The sequence below is a fragment of the Stegastes partitus genome, unplaced genomic scaffold (genome assembly GCF_000690725.1).
Source record: "Stegastes partitus isolate 25-593 unplaced genomic scaffold, Stegastes_partitus-1.0.2 Scaffold501, whole genome shotgun sequence".
In the NCBI taxonomy this organism is placed as follows: Eukaryota; Metazoa; Chordata; class Actinopteri; family Pomacentridae; genus Stegastes; species Stegastes partitus.
In genome coordinates, this window is record NW_007578232.1 from 269,769 (window position 1) to 292,581 (window position 22,813).

Here is a 22,813-nt window from a genome sequence, read left to right on the forward strand (position 1 = left end):
TAACTGAAGTAGTGACCCTCCCTTCAAAGTTTGAATTGCCTACAGAGGTTATAACAACTGAAACCGTTGTTAGAATACCAGAAGTAGCAGCGGTGTGTCCACTACCTCATACAATACCTGTAGTAGCTGAAGTTGCTCCAATTCCTGCAGTGTCTGAGTTAATGCCACTAGCTATGGATGCTAAGATAACAACTCCTCCAACTGCTCAAGTAACACCAGAACCTCTAGTAATGGAAGTTCAACAAATGGCAATACACCCAGATATACCTCCTGTACATTCTTATACTCCACAGGTCTATGAAGCAATTAATTCCTCTGTGATGCCACATTCAGTGCCTCCTCTGGAGGTCTTAGCAACGCAGCCTGGACACGCGACACCCACAGAAATTGTAACAAAGGATGCGGATGTAAGAGGACCTTCAATACCACTATCAGCGATACAACCTCAGACAGTGGCTGGGATGCCAGTTCTTACATCTGAGGAAACCACCCATAGGAGGAGGACATCCATATCATCCATAGTACAGCCACCATACACTACAAGTGAGATATTTACTTACCCTGCAGAGTATGACGTACCCAAGCAAGTGGTTACAACTGAGGCCTTTGCTGCCACCAGGAGAGAATCCATAACCATGCAGCAATCATTACCATTAGCACAGGTAGTAAATGTGCCAGCTGAAAAAGCTGTTCCTTTTGATAGTTATCCTGCTCAGGGCCCCTACAGAAGAGAGTCAATTCCCTCAACAGAACAGCATCCACAAGTATTGACTTACTCATCAGAATATGACCACCCACTGGAGATAATAACCACTGAGGCGTACACCAGGAGAACCTCAATGCCCACTGTGCAGGACATTCCACAGGGGATATCTGTGGCTCCAGTCACCATCACTAAAATTCAGCAAGAGTCTATTGAGAGCCAAGAGATTAGGGGACCAGAAAAAGTAGTCTCCAGTATGAGTCACATGTATTCTTCTTCCATTTCCACCTCAGGTCAGCCCCCTGAAAGCCTACCTAGCCTTGTCACTCAAGTGGTCACCACTGAGGTCCAGAGGACCACTGTCTCTGTTGTTCATGAAAGACTCCCACAGGTTCCTCCACCGAGTGTAGCAATCACTATACAACCAGACATTGCTAAAGTCCAACCTGTGCCCAAACAAAATGGTAAAATAATCTATCCTGGTGATGTTATTGATTTACGCACTATGAAGGTTGGCATAAAGATGACTGAGCAAGGCATGGACCTCACTCCACCTGAGTCATGTCGACAGTCTTTTTCAAGTGATTCTAGTGGACGTCAAATCACAGCAGTACAGCCGGAGATTGTGAATCTTAGTGCAGAGATCACCCCTGCAACCACACTGTCTGTTGTTACTGACAGCATCACAATAGTCACATGCACAGCCACCATTGCATCATACAACAACACTCCAGCAGAGAAACCGCTTGATTTGCAAGGCCCTGTTATGTCATTACCTCTACCTCTCACCACATACAAACCATTCGAACCACTAGCACAGATTGTATACAGACCTGTGAACTCTCAGCCCAAGGTCAGTGCTGTAGCATCTACAGCTCAAGACATACCCATTAATCTGTCTTTGGAAGCTCTTGTCTCCTCTGGAGGAAAACAGCCAATGACTACAACCCCAACAGTTATCAGAAATGGCAGTCCTGTCCTCTCTCTAGAGGCCACAGGGGCAATGGATCTGTCAAACTACAGACCAGTGAGAGCTATGGTTGCTTTGTCTGGTACAAGCCCAGGAGTGGTCACCACTGTTGTAGAAGATGATGGAACGCCAGTGGACCTTACAGCTGGTAGAAGGAGTGTATGCTGTGATGTAATTTACAAGCTACCATTTACAGGAAGCTGCAGGACACAGCCTCCAGTTACAACCCAGCCTGACAACCGTTTTGGATACAGAGACGACCACTATCAATATGATAATGCTGGACTGTACGGTATCAAAGGAATGAATGGAATAAAAGCATCACTGTCTGAGACCAACCTCACAGAGGCAGGACTCTTCCCCTATGATCCCAAGAATGACTATGACTACCTCAGTGGATCTTCAGATGGCGCCATAGACCTCACTGCTGCTAAACTTTCTGCCGGTAAGTGTGGGAGTGTTTCTGTGTTGTCATCTTTTTTTAATTCTGTGCTCTGCATTTGCTTCATGAGCTTGCATTTGACTGATATAATAAACTTCATACTTTAATTTACTAAGTTCCTTTGCTCTTTGACATACATTGCTACAGCTCAATACTTAGTGAAGACATATGTTTCTTTTTCCTTTAAGTTCATTCTTTAATGCCTAACTTTTTCATTTGCTTTGCTGTTTTACATGCATGATTTCCTTAAATAATAATGTCTGCTTGTTTTTCCCCCCCTTTTTTTTCTTCACACAGATGCATGTGTGTGCCTGCGTGTGCTACCACATTATTTTGGTTTTGCATCTTGCTAGCCAAAATGACTGCAGATATGCATGTGCAGTGGAAGTCTTTTAAATCCAAATTGCATGGCCTTCAACAAATATACTGTACAGTTTGTGTGTTTCTATAAGTATAACCTATTTGATGAAGTAAATTTTAAATCTTTGGACTTTATATCGCAGGTAAAGCACTAGACTACACTAGCAAAGCTGTTGGACTCTACCCTGCGATGACTGCTGCTCCATTCTCCCAGGTCCCTGCAGCTGGGTTTGGTGTAAATAGTGTTCTAAGAACCTCAGATGGAATAGTTTATTCCTCTGTTGCTGCCCCAGTTCCATCAACATATGCAATTACAACTCAACCAGGCTCCATCTTTAGCACTACCTTAACACCAACATCAATAGTCCAGAACCAATCACTGCCACATCCGTATGGCTTCATTCCCACTACAGATCCAGGACAGATAGTTCCTTTTGACACTGAGCTACATAAGGAGCTACTACCCACAGCTTTGGCAGACATTATAACTGGCTATCCTGACATGTACTCAGACACAACCCTGGAAGCAATTGCTGCCTCTCTGGATGCCTTAGCTTCGTCTCCAATATTCCCTGGCTTAGACAACACCAAAATGGCCCAGTATCAGATGGAGAGGGAGTTTCTAGAACTGGAAAAGCTAAAGCAGCTATGTCTTGCTGAGGAGCTGGAGTGGGAAAGGCAGGAAATCCAGCGTTACAGAGAACAGGAGCAGCTTATGGTCCAAAGAGAGCTTGAGGAACTTCAGGCTCTAAAACAGCAGCTTCTCCTACAACAGGAAGAGGAGCATCATGCCCACATGGTGGCCCAGCAAGAGACCTATGCCCAGCAGAAAGAGCAGTTGCAGCAAATCCAACAACTCCAATTGCAACTCCAGCGGCAGCTAGACGAGCACTATGGTACCACTGGCACCACAGGCAACCTCCTAGACGCTAAATATGCAGGAGTAGGTGACAGTGGTCAGTACTGGCCTGTCAAAGATGAGTCTTCAGTTCCATCTGTTGGGACACATATGGAAGAATGTCACAACCAGCTTAATCAAGTAAGCAAGCTTCAGGCTGATCAGGACATAGGGAAAAAAATAATTGATAGTGGGGTGCAGACAGATGATGAAGACTCAGCAGAGAAGCAGCATGTGGGCAGGAGAAAGAAGAATAAGAGAAATATTGATAGCTCAGCTCAGACTGATGATGAGGACCAAGATGAATGGGATGCTCCTACAAAAGCTCGACGACGCTCTCGAAAGCATAGCAATGATGGGAAACATGGCTCCAAGGTCTCCAGCATTGCTATCCAGACAGTGGCAGAGATATCTGTCCAAACTGACCACTCTGGAACCATCAAACGACCCAATGTCCAGCTGGACACAAAGGTAGAGATCATCAAGCATATATCAGCTCCAGAGAACTCTCAGAGGGGTGGCAGTCTGAGCTGTCAGACAGACTCCGACAGAAGGCACACACCGATTGAGCTGGGCTACAGCACACACCTGACAGCAGACATTCCCTCGAAGTCTAAAGTCTTCTACACCCAAGTCTCCCCCATGTCCCCAGAGAAGTCACTTGGAGGGCAGAGGATGCTGACTGCAGACCCAACCAGATTTTCTTCTGGCCCTCGGATATTAAAGGCTGGTCAGAAGTCTTTATCTGATCCAAAATCCCTTAGTCCTTCCACAGACGACAGGATGGGTGGATACTATGCAGACAGCTATTCTGTAAGTCATAGCAAATATAAACCTGAAAAAAAAATGCAAGCTTTCATATCAATGTTGACTATAATTTTTTTTAAAAGTGCTGATTGCTTCAGAATTATAAAAATGCTTTGAATTCAAACATGATATTAAAGCATACAGCAAATTAAAGTGTAATTGTATTCAGACAGGTTACCATTCAGTGACTGACGGATATATGATTTGGTTTTATATTCTAGAGTCGAGGATCTCCCTCTAGTACAGGTAAGAAGGTAAAGCGGACACTACCAGACCCCCCTCCTGAGGATGACTCTTTGACAGGACGGTCAGGCTACAGCACCAACTCTGCTCGTCGCCGCCTTGCCCGCAGTACAACAATGGCACGGGCAAAGATTCTGCAAGACATTGACAAGGAGCTTGATCTGGTGGAGAGAGAATCTTCTAAACTTCGCAAGAAACAGGCTGAGTTAGATGAAGAGGAAAAGGAGATTGATGCCAAGCTACGGTAAGATGCTACACAATTTATATTAAACACATTTTAGAGTACAGCCTTACCCTTATTGTTCAGATCCTGTACTATTAGTTCATTAACAAATAATGTTAGCAACCAACTGGTATGTAATAGTTTGATCAAAACCGATACATCTGCATTGTCCATCTCATGCAATCATTATTCCTAATTTATCTGCATGATTCCCTTCTTACCTTAATAGCTTATGGGCTAAAAGGCTGCCTTGACAACACTCAATGAGACCTCTCCACACTCACACATTGTAACAGGTACAAATGTGTGAGAAACCGGAACATTACGTTAATAGAACTGTTAGTGCTCAAATTGTAAAACAGAATGGCTCTTTTCTGTTACTCTAGGTACCTGGAGATGGGTATCAACCGCCGTAAGGAGGCCTTGCTGAAGGAGAGAGAAAAGAGGGAGAGGGCTTATCTCCAGGGGGTGGCGGAGGAAAGAGACTACATGTCAGACAGCGAGGTTAGCAACATCAGAGAGGCCAGGGGAGATGGCCTTGAGAGACCACGGACGGCTCCCCAGTCGGAATTCGACCAATTCATCCCCCCACAGACAGAAGCCGATTCTCAGTACAACACATTAACTAGTCCCTACTCTCACTATGCTCAGTATGTTCCCCAGACCCAAACAACCAGCCATTACACCCAGCAGAATCTGTATCAGCAGCAATCCCTTTACCACCAACAGGTGTCTCCTTACCCAACCTTATCCCTCTCCCATGGCCAGGGTCAGCCTAGCAGCTACCAACATGCTTTGCTCCTGCAGCAAGGAAAGCAGCGACAAACGACCCTGTCAGATTTAGAGCCTAAAATTACCACCAACTACGAGGTGATACGCAACCAGCCTCTGCTCATTGTGCCAACCTCAGCAGAAAGTGGCTACGGGGTGGCTCACCTTGGGGGAAAGTATGGCAACTTGGACTTGAGGCTCGGATTAGAAGAGAGGAGCATGGCCTCTAGTCCCATGTCCAGCATTTCTGCTGATTCTTTCTATGCTGATATTGACCACCATAATGCCAGGAACTATGTGCTCATAGAAGACATAGGAGAGCTCACCAAGACCTCAACAGGGTTGAGCAATACTGGTTTGGGTTCTGGATTCAACCTGCCTGATAAGGAGTTGTCCAAAGCAGACAGACTACTCAGGGCAGCAGAAGTCAGGCGCACAGCAGAGGTAAGATTATACGTTTCACATTTCTTTTTGTATGTACAGTATGTACTGTATGCATTTGAGCAGTCACACAATAGATTTACGTCGATAAATACAACTCTGTAAGGGAAACAGCCTTTTCAAGACATGGTGGCCAAAGTCTAACGATACACAAGTACTTGGAGAGTCAAGGTCAATTTAAAGCCAAGTCAGTGACATCATCATGTGTACTATTTTGTCTAAAATAATACCTTCAACTCATAGACATCACATCATTGGAATCACCATTGGTGATACTTCAAGGCAACCACCTTCAGCACTTCTTTGTTCTGAGGTGTCTCTACTTATAGTCAGGTCCTCAGCATGTGCAATGCTGCTCAAACACACTGAGATCAGGAGACTGAATTGGCTAGTCACAGATATTCCACCTCTCTTTTGGCCATGTTCGGGATCATTGTCTGACTGAATGATTAGATGTTGTCAAAAGGATTTTGATGTATTTGAAGGAAACTGTGACAAATACAAAATGCTCCTTTATACTTTTGCATTAATGGCATTGCTTCCATTAGTAGTGAGATCATCAATAAGCAAGCCTTTAGCTGTGGGCTGATGCTACGTGTTTATAAAATTACATCTGCCACTAATGTATTTTATCCTTTCAGCACAGCACATATCAAAGAAACAAATTTGTAGGCAGGCAGATCACTAGCTCAATGACAGAATGATGCCGTTCTTATGCAGACACTACTCACTGAAAAACAGTTACAAACAAATATAAAATGTTTCAGTCTGTTAAATTGATGACTGATTCATGATGTATATGTGGCACGCGTGAAACATATATGTTAATGTGTGAGCGTAATTCAGTAACTACACAGTAATTTGTTTTTCCCTTCTAGGTGGCAGAATTTTTAGGCTCATCTCGGCTTCAGGGATATGGTAAAGGAGAAGATGACACAATGGAGGAGCCCTATGAGCTGAAGCTACTGAAGCAGCAGATCAAGCAGGAGTTCAGGCGAGGAACTGAGGGACTGGAACACCTAACAGGCTTGGGCCTGCCCCAGTACCTTCCCAGTGATAGCAGTTTTCGCCACTTTCCTAAAGGAGAAAAATATAGCATTGGCAGGCTCACCCTTGAAAAACAGGCTGCAAAGCAACTCCCAGCAGCTATGCTTTACCAGAAACAGATGAAGAACAAAAAAGCTCTAATAGACCCTAAGGCCATCACCAAATTTTCCCCAATTCAGGAGAGCAGGGATCTTGAGCCTGAATTTGGCAGCTACATGGGATCTGGTGCCTCCTCTGTATCCAGTCTGGCTGCTAGGGCTAGGTTGCTTCAGGATGAGATTACATTTGGGCTAAGAAAGAACTTGTCTGAGCAACAAAAATATCTAGGCTCCTCTCTAGGGGCCAACCTATCTGGTTCTCTTAATCTTGGCCAGTCCCTTGGACTGGGATCCACTATCAGAGCAACTGTCCAGGATGATGGCACCTACCCAAGTGGCACCCGTTCCCGCCCCTCTTCTCGCCCCTCATCTCGCCCTTCTTCTGTTTATGGCTTGGATCTATCTATCAAACGGGACCTATCCAGTTCCTCACTTAGACTTAAAACCGAGGGAGAGGTCCTGGATGCAGCATTTGCCCCTGGGGTGGCCAGAGCAAAGCCCACCAGTTTACCTATCAGCCAAAGCCGCGGCCGTATCCCCATTGTGGCTCAGAACTCTGAGGAGGAGAGCCCTCTGAGCCCAGTGGGGCAGCCTATGGGTATGGCTAGAGCTTCAGCTGGTCCTCTCCCTCCTATTTCTGCTGACTCCAGGGACCAGTTTGGGTCTAGCCATTCCCTGCCAGAGGTACAGCAACATATGAGGGAGGAATCTCGCACTCGTGGCTATGATCGAGACATCGCATTCATCATGGATGACTTGCAAGGCGCCATGTCTGACAGCGAAGGTAAATGGACCCTAAGACTGTTGCAGCAATTCGATTGTGTGGACCTGCTTGTCATGCATGCTAATGCTGATTGGTCTTACTGACGTTGTGCATTAACTGGTTCTTTCTCAATTATTAATGTGCTCCCGATAATTCTTGTTGGTTGTTTGTTACTATATTCTCTCTGTCACGGTAAATGTCACATTCGATGTTTGCATGATTTTTCCTTTCTTTTCAATATTTTACTCACCGATACATAATACTCGTGGCCTGAGTTTGTGTATGTCACTACTCAGTTCTATCCATGTTTGTTCTGTGATTTCAAATGCATGCTTTTTTTTTTAATTCTATAATGACTTCTTCATGTTTAAAGATCATCTTGACTCTTGAACTCTCTGCTAACAGGTTTCTAAGCATGCATGTTGTCTACATTGCAGCTGCCTTATTTTTGTAAGAGCCCAATATTTACTGAAAATCTGAGCGATACGTATTTTACAGTAATATTGGGCACATTCAGTGAATGCATGGTAGACACAACTCAGTTATTGAGATTCCAACTTAAATATTTATAGATGAGATTATATTTTAAATCTTTAAAAGCAAGATAACACTATCATATAACATTAAATATAAGATTATGTTTTGTGTTATGAAATGTGTTACAAAAGTCCTAAAATATGAAATGTACAGTTGTATGTTGAAACAGACCAGGTTCATATTTATCTAGTGTCCCGTGTGCTGCACCTCATAAACATACATCATGAAAACCTATATATGACTTATACATATATAGAAAATGCATGCACGGTCTATGGCATTTAGACTGTTTGAGATGCAGACAATGCTGCAGGACAAGGACCTTTGCATGAAGGTATCACAAGGGGTGTCTAGGGACACCCCCTCCACACACACACACACACACACACACACACCTACACACACACACACACACACACACACACACACAAACAGAGCAGACCAAAGTAGTATCATTGTGAGAAGTAGGTCACTGCCTCAGGAAAAAGTATGTTTGCTTTTTTAAGGCACTTTTTCAGCTGTTTTGGATGGCAGGAATTAAGTCTAAAGGAAAACTGCTGAATCATGTTGATATACCCTATATAGGTGTTCTGCAGGTGCAACCAAGGCTTTCAGTGACAAACTAATGTAAAAATAATCCAGTTTCCAGGCTGATTTGTACAGGTCAACAGACCATACTCTAAAGCAGAGATTTTCTCTGAAGGACTACCATGCAATTATAAATGCGCTTTTAAAAACAACATTTAGTGTCATATTACTGTTTGTGTTGAGTTAACCGTATGTCTTTGTTTCCATAACCTTTAATTTTCTATTTGTATCTGATTTTGCATTCCTTGCATGTTATGTAATACATATGTTTTCCATTTCCATCCTAATAAAATGAATGTCTTCTGCTTGTTGGTTGTTGTTGTGGAAGTCTCATTGCTATGTGAGATGTCCTCGCCCCCTAGTGATTGACAGCAATTATCGACATATACTATCTCCATCTCCATAAGTGTGGGATTGGTAGTGTTCCATTAGCTGAAACAAATCAATTTCTGTATCAAACCAGTTTATAACTGGTGATATTCAACCACATACATATGTTATGTATTTAGCAGAAACAAGTGACATCCTAAAAGCTATGATGTTAAAGGAAAGTGGCTGAAACACTTGCCTGATTAGGAGTAAGTTTTAGAGGGTTTAGCGTCATCTACGTTGATTGTCAGACAAACACCATAATGCAACATTAGCAAAAGTGTTTAGCAACTTTAGCTTTGCATCTGGGCCGATTATAGAGGATCAGTATAATTAAGTTCTTGTTGAGAAGGTAATATTTGTCCTGACCCCACGTAAAAGTGTCCATTTGCCTTGATTGCAGCACTAAGTGAGTCCATGCTGGTTTTGAACAGAGATGATGCCAGAATCTTTCATGAAAGTATCAGACACGGTAGAGTATCTTACAGTACTAGTTAAACTTAATTCTTCTCATGGTACTATGGCTCAGTCTTACATTACTTGATTATGGCTTATTTCCCCTAAAATGCATTTTATGTTTTTCATAATGCTTCTGCTTAAATTTGTAAATTGTCTGTCAGGCTATAAATGTCAGACTTGCAGTAATTTCAAGCATGCATCTTTACATTGACTACTGCTTTCAGTGCATGTGCCGAAGTATATTCACAGTAGAAATCTAGTCTTACCGCAGTTCCTGTAGTTTGTTAGAATCATGAACATATGTTGAACGCATTTCTGAAAGAAACATATAACTTTGTACCCCAGCTGGAGGCCCAAACTGGAATATAGAAGGTGAGACAGCATTCCAACTCCCATGTAGTTACATAGAGACTGTACGCCTCCATGTCGCACATCATGGTTCTGAATGGTCCACTTCTCTGGCTGACTTTGTAAACATACCAGACTCATTCTGGAATGACCCGCATCTCGATGGTACACGACACATGTCATTTTAGCAGTTCTCTAGTAGCCGACATGTCAATTCCATTCTGGAATGAACCCCATCTTAATGGCACTAGATACCTTTTTTATGTGTCATGTAGTGACTTCAGTTACACATCATTCAGGAATGTTTGCACTGTGCTTCTGTAAGCATATATCAGACCCATTCCCAGTATTCATGTCCATGCACTAAAGAATCATGTGTATATTGTGCATAAATGTTACCACACACACACACACATGCTGAGATTGCTATTCACTGCACAAATACGAAGACATTTTATTCAATTCAATCCTGAAAATCAGTGCCGCCACTGATTACTGATTATAGACCTGAAAACTCTCATACTGATAAGTGCTTTCTGGTTAGGGACATAAAAGTCCATTTCATTCATCATTATTGATGCTACATGCTACATGGTATTAGATCAGACTTGTGCAGATTCTAGCCTTGTTCAATCTATTGCTTTATCGCTTGACCACCAAAGTGATCCCATTTCTACTATAGCACATTTCTCTCTGACCTGAATTGTTTGATTATTTTTCTCCGTATAGATATTTACAATTTTTCTGAGCATTACAATACAAAATGTGGCACAAGACATCCAATATCTTTCAGATGTTACATATGCTTAAAAGGTATTAGATGTCTGTATGATGAATCTTTGGTGGATTTACAGCACACTGCCCTCATATTACCTCGGGATTACATGATCACAGCACAGTAGCACTTCACACTTGTATGGTCTTGCATCCTATACCATAAGCTAGAGTGGGAGGTAAGGATTAAGATAGTGTGCAAATACCTGTCCCCCTTCACCAATTCAGTTACTCTTTTTAAAATAAAAGACATAAAACTAGCAACTGTTTCGAAATGTATTACTATTCAATACACAAAATAGTTCTGGGACAACTCCAACCCACAATAATTGGACAAGAATTATTCACCGTAATGCAGAATTTCCTCTGACTTTTTTTTTTTAACAACAGTGTTTCATATTCTGCAGCTATGAAAATATGAATAAGAAAGAAAAAAAAAAGAGCTTGTATTCAGATGGGGAGCACTGCATGGTATTAAAGGCATGCCGAACTTTAAAGCGCTTTAAATGCTGCAAACTTGAAATTTACTCATCCTTCATTTAGTGTTTGCAGCGATCATTTGATCTCACAGACGTTACGGATAGGATAGGATGGAACAGAGTTTATACGCCTTTGCTTTCCCCTATCCAGTGCGGACAGATCAGAGATCTTCCTGCATTTTAGCAAATGGGAGTGGATGTGTGACACAAACTTTGTGATGCACACTAGAAACCGTTTTCTGAAACTTGATTGCTGGACAGATCTCTGCCCCGAGTTGTCATCGTCATATTTAAAGCAGAGATTTGTCAAGCTATCAGGCATTCCATAGCTAAGTGTGTATTTGTGTGTGCATGGCTACCTAATGACCTTTTAATACCTCTCCTTGTCTAGCCTACCACCTAAGGAGAGAGGACACTGATTGGTTTGATAAGCCGAGAGAAGGGCATCCTCAAAGTGGAAGCATGTCGGACAGGAGACAGGTGCGACTCAAGCGTCTGACATTTAGTTGCGCCCTATGTTCACCCTGTCATGGATTTCAATATGTAAATCTGCTTCCTTCATTCTTAAAATCTCTCTCAGATGAAACTGGTCCCTTACGCCTTCCCTCACACTCGCATCAAGCTTAAGAGAGACATGAAGGACACCAGTGTGTCAGGTACAAACACAGACATATAATACGGGGATTAGGCACAAAGCATTCTCCCTCTTTCCTTTTTCTAATTAGGATTTGTGTGTTTGTTTCCACCTCAGGGAACGGACTTGGGATCCGTGTGGTAGGTGGGAAGGAGATTCCGGGGAGCCGTGGAGAGATCGGAGCCTACATCGCCAAGGTTATCCCCGGCGGTGCGGCTGAGCAAACAGGCAAAGTTGTAGAGGGTAAGACGAGAACGAAAAAAAAAGAAAATGAAAGGCTCCGAGAGATTAACGGTGTAAACACAAACCTTTAAACCAAACTGTTAATTTAAGGGCAGCGTGTGCCTTCAGTAAATCTTCCTGCGTGAGTCACCGAATTCCAGATGGAGATGTGAGAGGCTGCCGGAGCCTTCTGTGTGCTGATCTGTCATGTCTCATTCTCTGACACATCACATATAAAGACAGAAAACTCACCCTCCTCGACAGTGGGCCGCGTTAGTCATTAGGCTATATTTAGCATCATGGACACACAAATACATAAAGGCAAGCGTAGACAACCGCACACGCTGATTGGCTTCACGAAACGCTCAAAAATCCCTTCTCAATTTGTCCTTTAAGTTACTGGAATTTTCAAATGATTGATATTTATTGTTTAGACAGCGAACAGCTCCCTTGGTATAAGTTTGTTTTTATGACAAAATTGGTTCTAGTTTCTCTCTTCAATGGCAGCTCCACCGTGTGGACTGGATAATACATTTGTTTTATGTCTGATGCAATTCGTTCTTTTTTTTTTTCTTGTGTATTGAAAGACAGAAAAAGCTCAACTGTGTTCCCTTTTTATGGCATCAGTCGTTGTAGCACGGAATGAAACAGTGGTCAGGCTGACTGGTTTACTTTGGAGCACGTGCCGAACTATAAATATGCAAATGTGACGTTTGTGTTTCACTGAGAGATAAAAGCAGCGGAACAGAAACAAAGGAGGGGAGGATATGTATTAGATAGAGAGAGTAGATGGATTCATCTAAATAAGAACTGGCTCGTGCAGAAGGATATGAACTTATTAATTCTAGCCTTTATTGTCACAGCAGCGGGTGAGCTGCTTCGTAAGCAGAAGTCTAATCTGAAGACCAGGTTGTGTAAGTGAGGTCTCGTACGGTTCTGGCCTTGGGTTGGAAGTTTGCTGTGCATTGATTTTTGTATATTACAGCGCTGATATACAAATTTGACTTTTCCTATTGTGCTGTGGTGCTTCTACCTCTAACATTTCATTCCAATTCAAATTAAATTAATCTGCGTGAGCCAAAGCAAATAAAACCATCTGCAAAACTCTTGTTTCATGCTGCTGTGCCGTGTGATTCTACAGTGGTGTGATGTCAACGTCTACAAACAAACAAAACTGAGAATAAACTATTACACTGTTCTGTAATTCAACTGAAATTACTTCTGTTATTACTTTGACTGTGTAAGCATGAAAAGTGCTCTAGATATGAGACAGAATGCATTTGCCCACGGGCTGAAACATATTGTCTGGGAACTGATGACACCCCTCTGTCTCTGAATCTGGACGCTTCCCTTTATCGCACCACAGGAATGCAGGTGTTGGAGTGGAACGGGGTCCCTCTAATGGGAAAGACTTATGAAGAAGTGCAGTGCATCATGGGCCAGCCATGTGCAGAGGCGGAGCTCTGCGTGAGACTGTGAGTAACATCTGTCATCATTTATCCCTCTGTCCCACTGAAGCTCCTCCATGTTTAGTCGCAATATGGTAACTCTGCACCCATGAACACCTTCTCTCCTCCCTTCTTTTCCCTTCTATTCATTCCACGTTCCCTTCATCTGCCGAATATCACTCTGTGACTAATTACTGCTAAGATACACTGGTTGTTGTTCCATTATGAATTTCCTATATGGATCCAAACAGCGACCTTAATATGCTGTCTGACCCTGAGCACCCACAAGCCCTGGAGCACCATGTCCAGCTTAAGGCTGGTATGTACAAGGTTTTGCTGATATGTCTGCATGCATGCATGTATCTGTGTACCTACGTCGCATAGTACAACGTGCATTACTTTGCACATTTGTCTCAGTAGGTGGGCAGCGCTCTCCTGGTGTCGATCCTAAGCAGCTGGCCGCGGAACTGCAGAAGGTGTCCCAGCAGCAGGCTCCTGGTCTGGCAGTTGTTGGACCTGGGGGTCTGGGGGTCCTCTCTGCATTGGAGCGCTCCGCCCTCCTCCACTCGGGCGCTGGATCAGCAGCTTCCAGCGGGGTGCCAAGCCCCGGCCAGCCTGCATCTCCTGCCATAAACAAGAAACAGCGACACAAGGTGTGAGAGTTGACTTGTTTGCCTGCTTTCTGCTGGCTCAGCTTAGACACACACTCTTCACAACTGAAGAGAAGAGATCCAATATAGCTGTAAGAGGGAATATAAAATGAGCACAGCTGGTTTATGTGTCACACATTCAATTCAATTCAGTTGTATGCTTGTAGTGCCACTTCACAAAATACGTCACCTCGGGGCGCTCTACGTAGGAAGGTCAAGCCCTTCACAATATTATATGAAGGAGAGAAACCCAACAAAAAGGCAACAAATCCCTTTGAGCGAGCACTTTGGCGTCAGATTGATATACGTGTGAAATAGGAAATACAGTCTGAATGAATAATATTATGAATCCATTATAAGCCGCAGCCCGAGGAGCCTTGTGTGATCCATCATGCACCTTAGCTGCTGGGATTTGATTAGTGTTACATCACACAACAGCAGCGGGGGTTAACATTTGAAGATCAAACGGTGTGACTCCGTTCATGAGAGAATGAATTGCCAATTATAGTGGAACAAGGAAACCGTGTGATACAGTTCATGACCTGGGAATGGGTGTCCTTTGCAAAAGAAAAGGGCAAAATATGCATAAAAGTGCTTCATTATAAGCAAATATATGCATGTCTGGCAAAAAAAAAAGAAATGAAATAGTGTAAATAAACTATATTTGCACTTTGGAAATGGTCTAAACTGAAGTAGGCATTTATTTCATTAATGTCTAAGTACCTCAAGTAACTGATTAACCTTCTCAAACTTCACTGGAGGACTTTTCAAGTAAATTACACCACTCAGATAATCAAATCTCTCCTGCGGCTCATAGATCCAGTGAGAAATCTTGGCATCTACTCCGCAAGGACAACCCATTCATCCGTATGCTGGCAATATATACTGCAACCTATTATAGCTGAAGTGTGTTAGAAACTTTTTTTTTTCCTGAAGTGTGTTGAGAACTTTTATTTGTGCGTGGGCCAGGGCAAGTGTTTGTTTGACTAATTACCATCCTTTATTTTTCCTTCCTTTTTAGCCGGCAGAGGTGATGAGAGTGCCTCATCCCATCACAGGAGAAATTCAGGTAGAGGAACACATTATTTGTTTTAGCTTCACTACCCAGCCTTGTAGTTTGTTTTCTCTCACGGACCCTCCTCAACACTGTTTTTCCCCCACAGCTCCAGATCAACTACGACAGAAACCTCGGAAATCTGATCGTCCACGTCCTGCAGGCTAGAAACCTGGCCCCACGGGACAACGACGGCTACTCCGACCCTTTCGTGAAGGTCTACCTTTTACCCGGGCGAGGGTGAGCTCTGAATGTGTTCGAGCGTTCACTGATGTCCGGTCTGTGTCTGTCTTTTCTGCTTTCGTGTCCGTCTTGTTTCCTCTCCCCCTATTTTTTCTGACTCTGTATTGACTGTGTTGTACGCCACTGACTAACTACTTGAGTTTGTACGAGAGAATAACACGGGACATGATGATATGAGGCAGTCATTTTCATACATTCTGTGATATGAGTCAATTTGATTCAGATGAATGAAAGAATGGGTGTTTTTTTTTTTAGACTTTACACAAAGCTGCGAGACGAGATCTTTCCCCCGTGCTGCTACATGTGCCCAAATTATGTTGTGATAGACAGTTTACATGAGTCCAAACTCTCTTTCTCACACTTTTGACTGAAGTGAGTATTTTGGGATTGTCTGCGATGCTTCAGACATCCTCCTCTCATCCCCGTCTGCTCCGCTCTCTTCCCAAGAGCCCGTGAATAGCACAAGGAAGATCGATACGGCCTTTATCTTGCTCGGCAACAATATCTGTTCTTAGATAATGACTCCATCAGGCCTGTTTATGAGATTATACACCCTCTCTACCTACGTGCTGTTTAGGTTAGCAATGAAAGCTCCTTGTGAGCACTTTTGCTCCTCTGCTGCTTCATTTGAAGTGTATTTCCAAATGCATTTGTCTGGCATTAGCGGTAGAGTGCACAGCCACGGTATCTCCACAACAGTTCAAAACAGTGTATTATTCAATCACCTATGAGCCAGTAATCGTTGAGTGGTGGTGTTTTTTTTTTTTTGTTGTTTTTTTTTTGGTCTCGCGTCACATCTATTGTTTAGGCACAAAAACAGTTACACACCCTGCAGAGAATATTGATTGCCTCAGCTCTCTATCCTTTATTGCCTTTTCTTTGAGCTCTCTGGGCTTCTCTGACTGTTTTTTGTGTTTTTGCTTTTCTTGTTTGTGATATCTGCCCTCCTCTTCCTCTTCTGGACTCCCTCAGCCAAGTCATGGTTGTCCAGAATGCAAGGTAGTGTGGTGCTGATCTTCGCTTTTAGTTGGTGTTACGTTTTTCTTTCTGTAAAACTATGTCTCCAAAGTGGTTCTCCATCCTTTCGTTGTAGCCTTTGTTGTTCGTTCGTTGTTCTGCTCTAATTCACGGTGTTTAAGGACACTTCTGCCATTGCATTTTTCTCTCCATGTATCTCACTTTGTAGCTCTCCTCAGCTTCTATCTCTCCAGTAATGTTTAATTGTGTAAAAGCATCTTCGTCAGAACAGACAACTAAAAAAAAATTTCAGTTTCTTTCTGGTTGTTTCCACAACAGGAGATTGACCATTTTACAAGCATCTATTCAGTCCATTTCCTGAGTATATATCACAGTTTGCTGAGTGTTTGCCATGGGATCAAGCAGCAAAGAGATGTTTAACTGTATCACTGACAACCAATTATTCTGAATGTCATGAATTGTCAGTGCTGATAACAAGAGAAGGACCAAGTATGCCCAGAAGACCATGAACCCGGAATGGAACCAGACTGTCATCTACAAGAACATTCATTTGGAGCAGGTACTGTGCAGAGACACACACACAAACACACACAAATCTTCACACAGCCTTGCTTGTGCAGTTATTGTTTTTGCTGTGAGACACTTTGGGCAATGTCTTATACTGTTATTCGATACTACTAAGACTCTATCCTCGTGCCTTGTCCTGAGGGTTGTTTTCAGTATCCCTGCGCGACCTCTTGTCGGCTCGACCAAGACTCAAGTTAACAACCAACGTTTCTGCTCTCGCAAAACAAAAAACAAAACAGCCTGTGTGTTATTTTCACAAAAACAGTAATAGAACGCGCGCTAGGTGATCCTGTGCTCATCTGTCACCGTGCACTGGGTACACGGCTGCATGTGTTTATTCTCGGGCATCTGTGTTTGCTCGGAGAATGTGTTGTTTGTGATACCGCCGCCATGTTCCGCCTTAAAAATAGCGCTATGTATACGTTTTCATGTCTTCCCACATGTTACTATGCGTTTCTACACACATATTTATGCACGTACGTTTCCTGGATCGCATCAAATGCAACTCATTATTTCCCCCGTTGATTAAATGACCTTCTCAATTAGCTCGCATTAACCTACGCAATGCACATTGAGCGTGTCTGAGCCGGTTTCTTTCACCCGTCCTCTGCCCACACACTCACGCAAACACACACACACATTTCCATCCACATAGATGCTTGTAAAGCCTCTCCGTAATCTGTGACCCTCTCTCCTCTTCATCCCTCTTTCTACTTAGTTGAAGAAAAAGACGCTGGAGGTGACAGTGTGGGACTATGACAGATCCTCCTCCAACGACTTTCTTGGAGAAGTGAGTGTCTTTTGGAATCCCATGTCTGAAAATGTCAAATGCATTTAGCACTTACCGCACACAAAAGGTTTTATTTTTTTTTATTTCGGATGGACCGGCTTTTCTTAAAGCAACCTAACAATGTTACCCTTATCTCTCCCGTCTCACAAAGTGAAGTCAAGCTTGAGTTTATGCCTGTAAATCTGTATAGTCAGCAGTCCTATCTGCCTTGTACTAAATGCGATGTGCATTGAATACGCATGCATACAGTTGTTCTCTAGACACACTGTCTGAACACAATCTGCTTATTTCCCCCCCAATATAAACTCCTCTGCTTTTTCTTTCTAGCGCTGACATTTTTTTTCCTACCCATTGTACCCGAGTGTTGGACTTGCTTTCTTCTTCTCACCGTTTCTCTATGTGTCTGTATTACTTGTGTTCTCAGGTACTGATTGACTTGTCCAACACCGCCCAGCTCGACAACACCCCTCGCTGGCTGCCTCTGAAGGAGCAGAGTGAAAGCATCGAACACAGCAGAGCCCACCACGCTGCCCAAGGCCCACCAGGGTCTGGATCAGGTCTGGGACTCGGCCCAGGGCAGGGTCACATGACAGGGCCTGGACAGGGGCATGGGATGGGAGGGGGTCAAACACTGGGGCCAGGAGACGGAAGTCACGATTCACCTAAAAACTCTGTCATCAAGAGTAGAAGCCATGGAATCTTCCCTGATCCAGCCAAAGGTAAACAAACAAACAAACAAAAACACCACACACACACATATTTAACATGTCCTCAGTTTGCATAATTCCAATATAACAGTTTATTCTGTTTGACTAGCCATTTGGACCATGACACTGACATTACTATCCTTGGCAGGTTTCTATAATCATATCTTGACTGTAAGTGCGAGCTGTAATTACACTCCATGTGCTTATCAACTGCTGCATGGCACAATCAGGACGGCTACGAAGCAGAGAATATTAAACACGCTTAAGGGTGTGTGGATTATTTTTCATCCACAGCTTTCTCTACAGCATTTATAAACCTTCATTTCATCATCCTCCAGACATGCAAATGATGCCTTTGGAAAAGTCACACAGCAGCCCGGGCAGCTCCAAGTCTTCCTCGGACGGGCAGCTGCGCTCCCACGGCCCCTCCCGAAGCCAAAGCAAGAGCAGCGTCACTCAGGCCCACCTAGAGGATGCTGGGATAGCCATTGCCGCTGCCGAGGCTGCCGTGCAACAATCCCGCCTGCAACCAAGTAAATCCTTCCCCTACCCATAACACACTTCCTGCGACATGCCTCCTTCTTTCCTTTGCATGCAAGCTTTGTAGACTTTGTTGGACGACAACCTGAATTGCTGTGCATTCACCTCCTTAACTTTTTACCTTTGCCTTCTGCTCGCCTCATCTTACTTTTCTCTGAGCACAAAGCGATGAATAATCTAATTCCAGATTCCTCCAAGTTAGGTTAGTCCTATGAATATAATCACAAAAAAAAAAAAAGCAAGACATAGGGAAAAAAAGGGAAATAACTCAGCTACATGTAAAATTCTTATTTTGTTCATTTTGTAAACATTTAAAAAGCTGGAAAATTCTGTGGATTAAATGTAAAAATGTCTTTAATGGTTTACTATTTGCTGCCTGTTTGGGTATCATAAGTAGCACTGAAAGTTGACATGCTGCAGTGACAGCAGAAAACTTTAAGTTAAACAAAACTAATGAATAAATGTTTGTGATCAGCTCCAAAACTAGAGACCCAGACCCCTCTGTTTCTACGTGGAGTGTGCATGTGCCAATCCCAAGCATATGGTTTCTACAAAACCCTAGTGTGGAGACCTCCATCCCCAGTTTAGAAACCAGGTTGGGATGGCAAATCCCTCACATGTTTTATGTCTTACTACATTAACAAGATGAAATAATATCCATTATTGCTTATATGTAATCCTCAGTGTTATATCCTCAAAACGAGGAATAATGTTGTTGTTCCGTTCTGAGACAAGTTAGCAATCTGAGCATGCAGTTGCAGATCCCCTGGCTACTGTTTCCTTGCCACTGAGTACTTTGTGGTACTGCAGTATTGCTGTACATGTGCATGTGTGTTTAATATGAATGCACCCCTAGAAAAGTCACAAAACACACACACACACAGGCACACACAGGTGTTGCACATAGTCCTCCCACCCTTCCCGGTCCTTTCCCATTCCTGCCGCCTAAAACAAAAGGGGACACAAATGTGAGAGTGACCCAGTCAAACCAGGAAACACAGAAACACCAAGAGACTCACTCTGCACTCACCGGCCAATGAGAGTACAGCTAACCATGAGAGGAGCAGAAGTGTCAAGGGAAGGTGAGGCAACGTAGGAAAAATGTACTCTCTAAATATCTGAATAAATATGATCGATCCTAACTTGATGCCATAAAAGTAAAAACTAACAAAAGACTAAACAAAATTAAGTCCATCAAATAACCAAATATGTAAATTATGAAGTTACAAATTGATGAAGATATTTGATGTTGTTGTTTTTTTTTTTTAATGTATGCAAGTCTGGGAATGTTTGAGAGCGTGCATTATGAATTAATTCCTTTATTTTGATGTTATTTTTTGTTGTTGGTATAATTATGCTTTCATGGCTAGAAACAGAATTCCCAGCTATTGCATCCGAGTAACAGATTGTGTTTCAAACATTTAAAAGGCACAGATTGTGCGTCAGACATAATCTTCAGAATATTCCTCTCACTCTTTCATACTGTATGAGCTGAACTCAACATCCGCCAGACGGAGCTAAGAATAATTAATTAAGTCTATGAACGAGCATCCACAGCATCCTACCCCAAGTTCATTTTGATTTGTGAATTAAACCGGGCGACCTTCATTTAGCTCTTGTGAAGCGATTTGCTTTGTATTAACTGAGGTTATTACGCGCTGCACGGCTCAATGCAAGGACATACGCTGTTGTGGGGATGCTCGGTCACAGTTGTGTGTGACGGACAGCGTCTCTGTCAGTGTGTGATAGCTGGGAGGTGTTTCATCTCTTGGACGTGCATGCTAGCGTGGCAAAAGTCAGTGAAGATGTTGCGTGTGTGTGTTTGTTTGCAGTATGCAAATAATTTCCTGTAAAGACAAACAGATATTTTCTCAGCATCACACTCAGCCTTGCCACCCACAGGACCAGGACACCGGCTCGGTGATGTCTCAGGGTCAGTGGTGCTGTCTGCCCCGAGTCTTGTTGGAGACGCCTATGGAGGTCTGGATGTGGAAGAGGGGGCGGACACCGGAGTGGACAGTGCCATTTTTCAAGTGCCACGAATGTAAGACCGTTAATCTTTAGCGCAGTGTGCATCCAACAAAAAAAAAATGGTTACAGGCAGCCAGCAATACACTTCATTGTTGTTGAAATGTCTGATGCAGAGCTCATGTATTTGTTGTTTTTTTTTCTCCCCCCACTCACAGTGGTAAGACTATTCCCAACGGCACCGACAAAAACCAACTGGGGACTGCAGAAAATGAAGGCAAGCTCCAACACTGTTGTTGATTTCAAATGTTTTCTTTCTTGGTTATATGTCTCCCTCTGTTGGGGATTTTGTATAATTACACTTGTTTTTATCAAGATTTTTTTGTACCCAGCCAATCATTACCCTCTAGTCCACTAATGACATTATTGAATTTTGAAGTCAAATGCTCAGTAAAGTACAATAAACAATCTTAACCCATAATAATAACTCAATGCATGGCTTAGGACGGTGGAGGAGAAGCGGATGTCACACTATCCCACCTGCCGTCATAACTATATCTACATTCCACGTAGCTCAGGTGTCATGATGCCTCCCTTCCATCTCTAGTTTCAATTTGTAACAAAGAAGCCAAGGTCATCTTAGGCTGCAGCCAGGCAGCTGTTACAGAAGCGGGTCAGGAGGTCATTTCCATGGTGCCGGACGACTTATTTATCACATTTAGAACAGCTCGTCCCGGAAAAAACTCTTGAACTTAATTATCTCTAGAGACATCTAACAATCGATAAGACTCGTGTGAAACTGAAGAGATGTTCCCTGACCTGGTTCCGTTCTGCTGCGAGCACAGGTGTAGCGATGCATAATGGCTGAATAATTTAAATACACGTCAGCGACACTAGCTGTCCACGCTTTTCTGTGCGATTATAAGCATATAGCTGAAGTTGCTAAACAGAGGGTTCAGTGAGGGCTTTCTAAGTGAAAAAATCCCAAAGTTAATTCTAAAACCGATCTTACATTTCTTTTGATGTCACTGTTAGGTGGTAAAACACAAGTAATGGGGGAGATCAAGGTTGCTCTCAAGAAGGAGGTGAAGACAGAAGGGGACCAACTGGTCTTGGAGATCCTTCAATGCAGAAACATCACTTACAAGTTCAAAAGCCCGGACCACCTACCAGGTCTGGAAGTAATTGTGTTCATGCATCTGTGCAAATCTGCTGTATGCATGTCTGCTTTAAATTAACCTTCAATCACTTATTTATATCTACATCATTTATCTATTTTGCATCCAGACCTCTATGTGAAGTTGTATGTGGTGAATGTGGCCACTCAGAAGAGGATCATCAAGAAGAAGACCAGAGTCTGTCGACATGACAGAGAGCCTTCTTTTAACGAGACCTTCAGATTCCCTCTCAACCCAACTGGACACTCCATACAGGTACTGAACAACGGGCACCAAATGAGATGCAGAGTCTCCGTCTACCTGTCAGACATGACGTTCTACACAAAATCGCTCTAGTGTGCATCGAAACAGGTTTAACACAATTAGTTTTTTAAGTCATAGAGATTATTTTTGAGTTTCATATATTACAGTTATTAGTGATTAATTTCAATATTCGGTTGTTTCAATTCCATTTTTAGACAAACAGTCTCTCAAATACATCTGTTACAATCAACTGCACCTGGATACATGTACA

The 22,813-nt window shown here is 43.0% G+C and overlaps 1 protein-coding gene across 1 annotated transcript in view; it reads left to right on the forward strand.

The window, feature by feature from the left end:
- The first annotated feature begins 839 nt into the window (after positions 1–839).
- pclob (piccolo presynaptic cytomatrix protein b) overlaps positions 840–22,813 on the forward strand; it is a 23,399-nt gene continuing 1,425 nt past the window's right edge. The window contains exons 1-26 of the mRNA XM_008287452.1: positions 840–2,118; positions 2,619–3,418; positions 3,530–4,186; positions 4,402–4,667; positions 5,033–5,861; positions 6,737–7,787; positions 9,664–9,732; positions 11,712–11,800; positions 11,901–11,976; positions 12,072–12,197; positions 13,543–13,651; positions 13,876–13,943; positions 14,045–14,279; positions 14,792–14,807; positions 15,305–15,343; positions 15,438–15,568; positions 16,544–16,570; positions 17,015–17,108; positions 17,835–17,906; positions 18,331–18,463; positions 18,551–18,625; positions 18,952–19,146; positions 21,056–21,197; positions 21,340–21,398; positions 22,157–22,294; positions 22,409–22,554. Coding sequence (XP_008285674.1) covers positions 840–2,118; positions 2,619–3,418; positions 3,530–4,186; positions 4,402–4,667; positions 5,033–5,861; positions 6,737–7,787; positions 9,664–9,732; positions 11,712–11,800; positions 11,901–11,976; positions 12,072–12,197; positions 13,543–13,651; positions 13,876–13,943; positions 14,045–14,279; positions 14,792–14,807; positions 15,305–15,343; positions 15,438–15,568; positions 16,544–16,570; positions 17,015–17,108; positions 17,835–17,906; positions 18,331–18,463; positions 18,551–18,625; positions 18,952–19,146; positions 21,056–21,197; positions 21,340–21,398; positions 22,157–22,294; positions 22,409–22,554 — 6,921 coding nt within the window. The remainder of the gene's footprint in view (positions 2,119–2,618; positions 3,419–3,529; positions 4,187–4,401; positions 4,668–5,032; positions 5,862–6,736; positions 7,788–9,663; positions 9,733–11,711; positions 11,801–11,900; positions 11,977–12,071; positions 12,198–13,542; positions 13,652–13,875; positions 13,944–14,044; positions 14,280–14,791; positions 14,808–15,304; positions 15,344–15,437; positions 15,569–16,543; positions 16,571–17,014; positions 17,109–17,834; positions 17,907–18,330; positions 18,464–18,550; positions 18,626–18,951; positions 19,147–21,055; positions 21,198–21,339; positions 21,399–22,156; positions 22,295–22,408; positions 22,555–22,813) is intronic.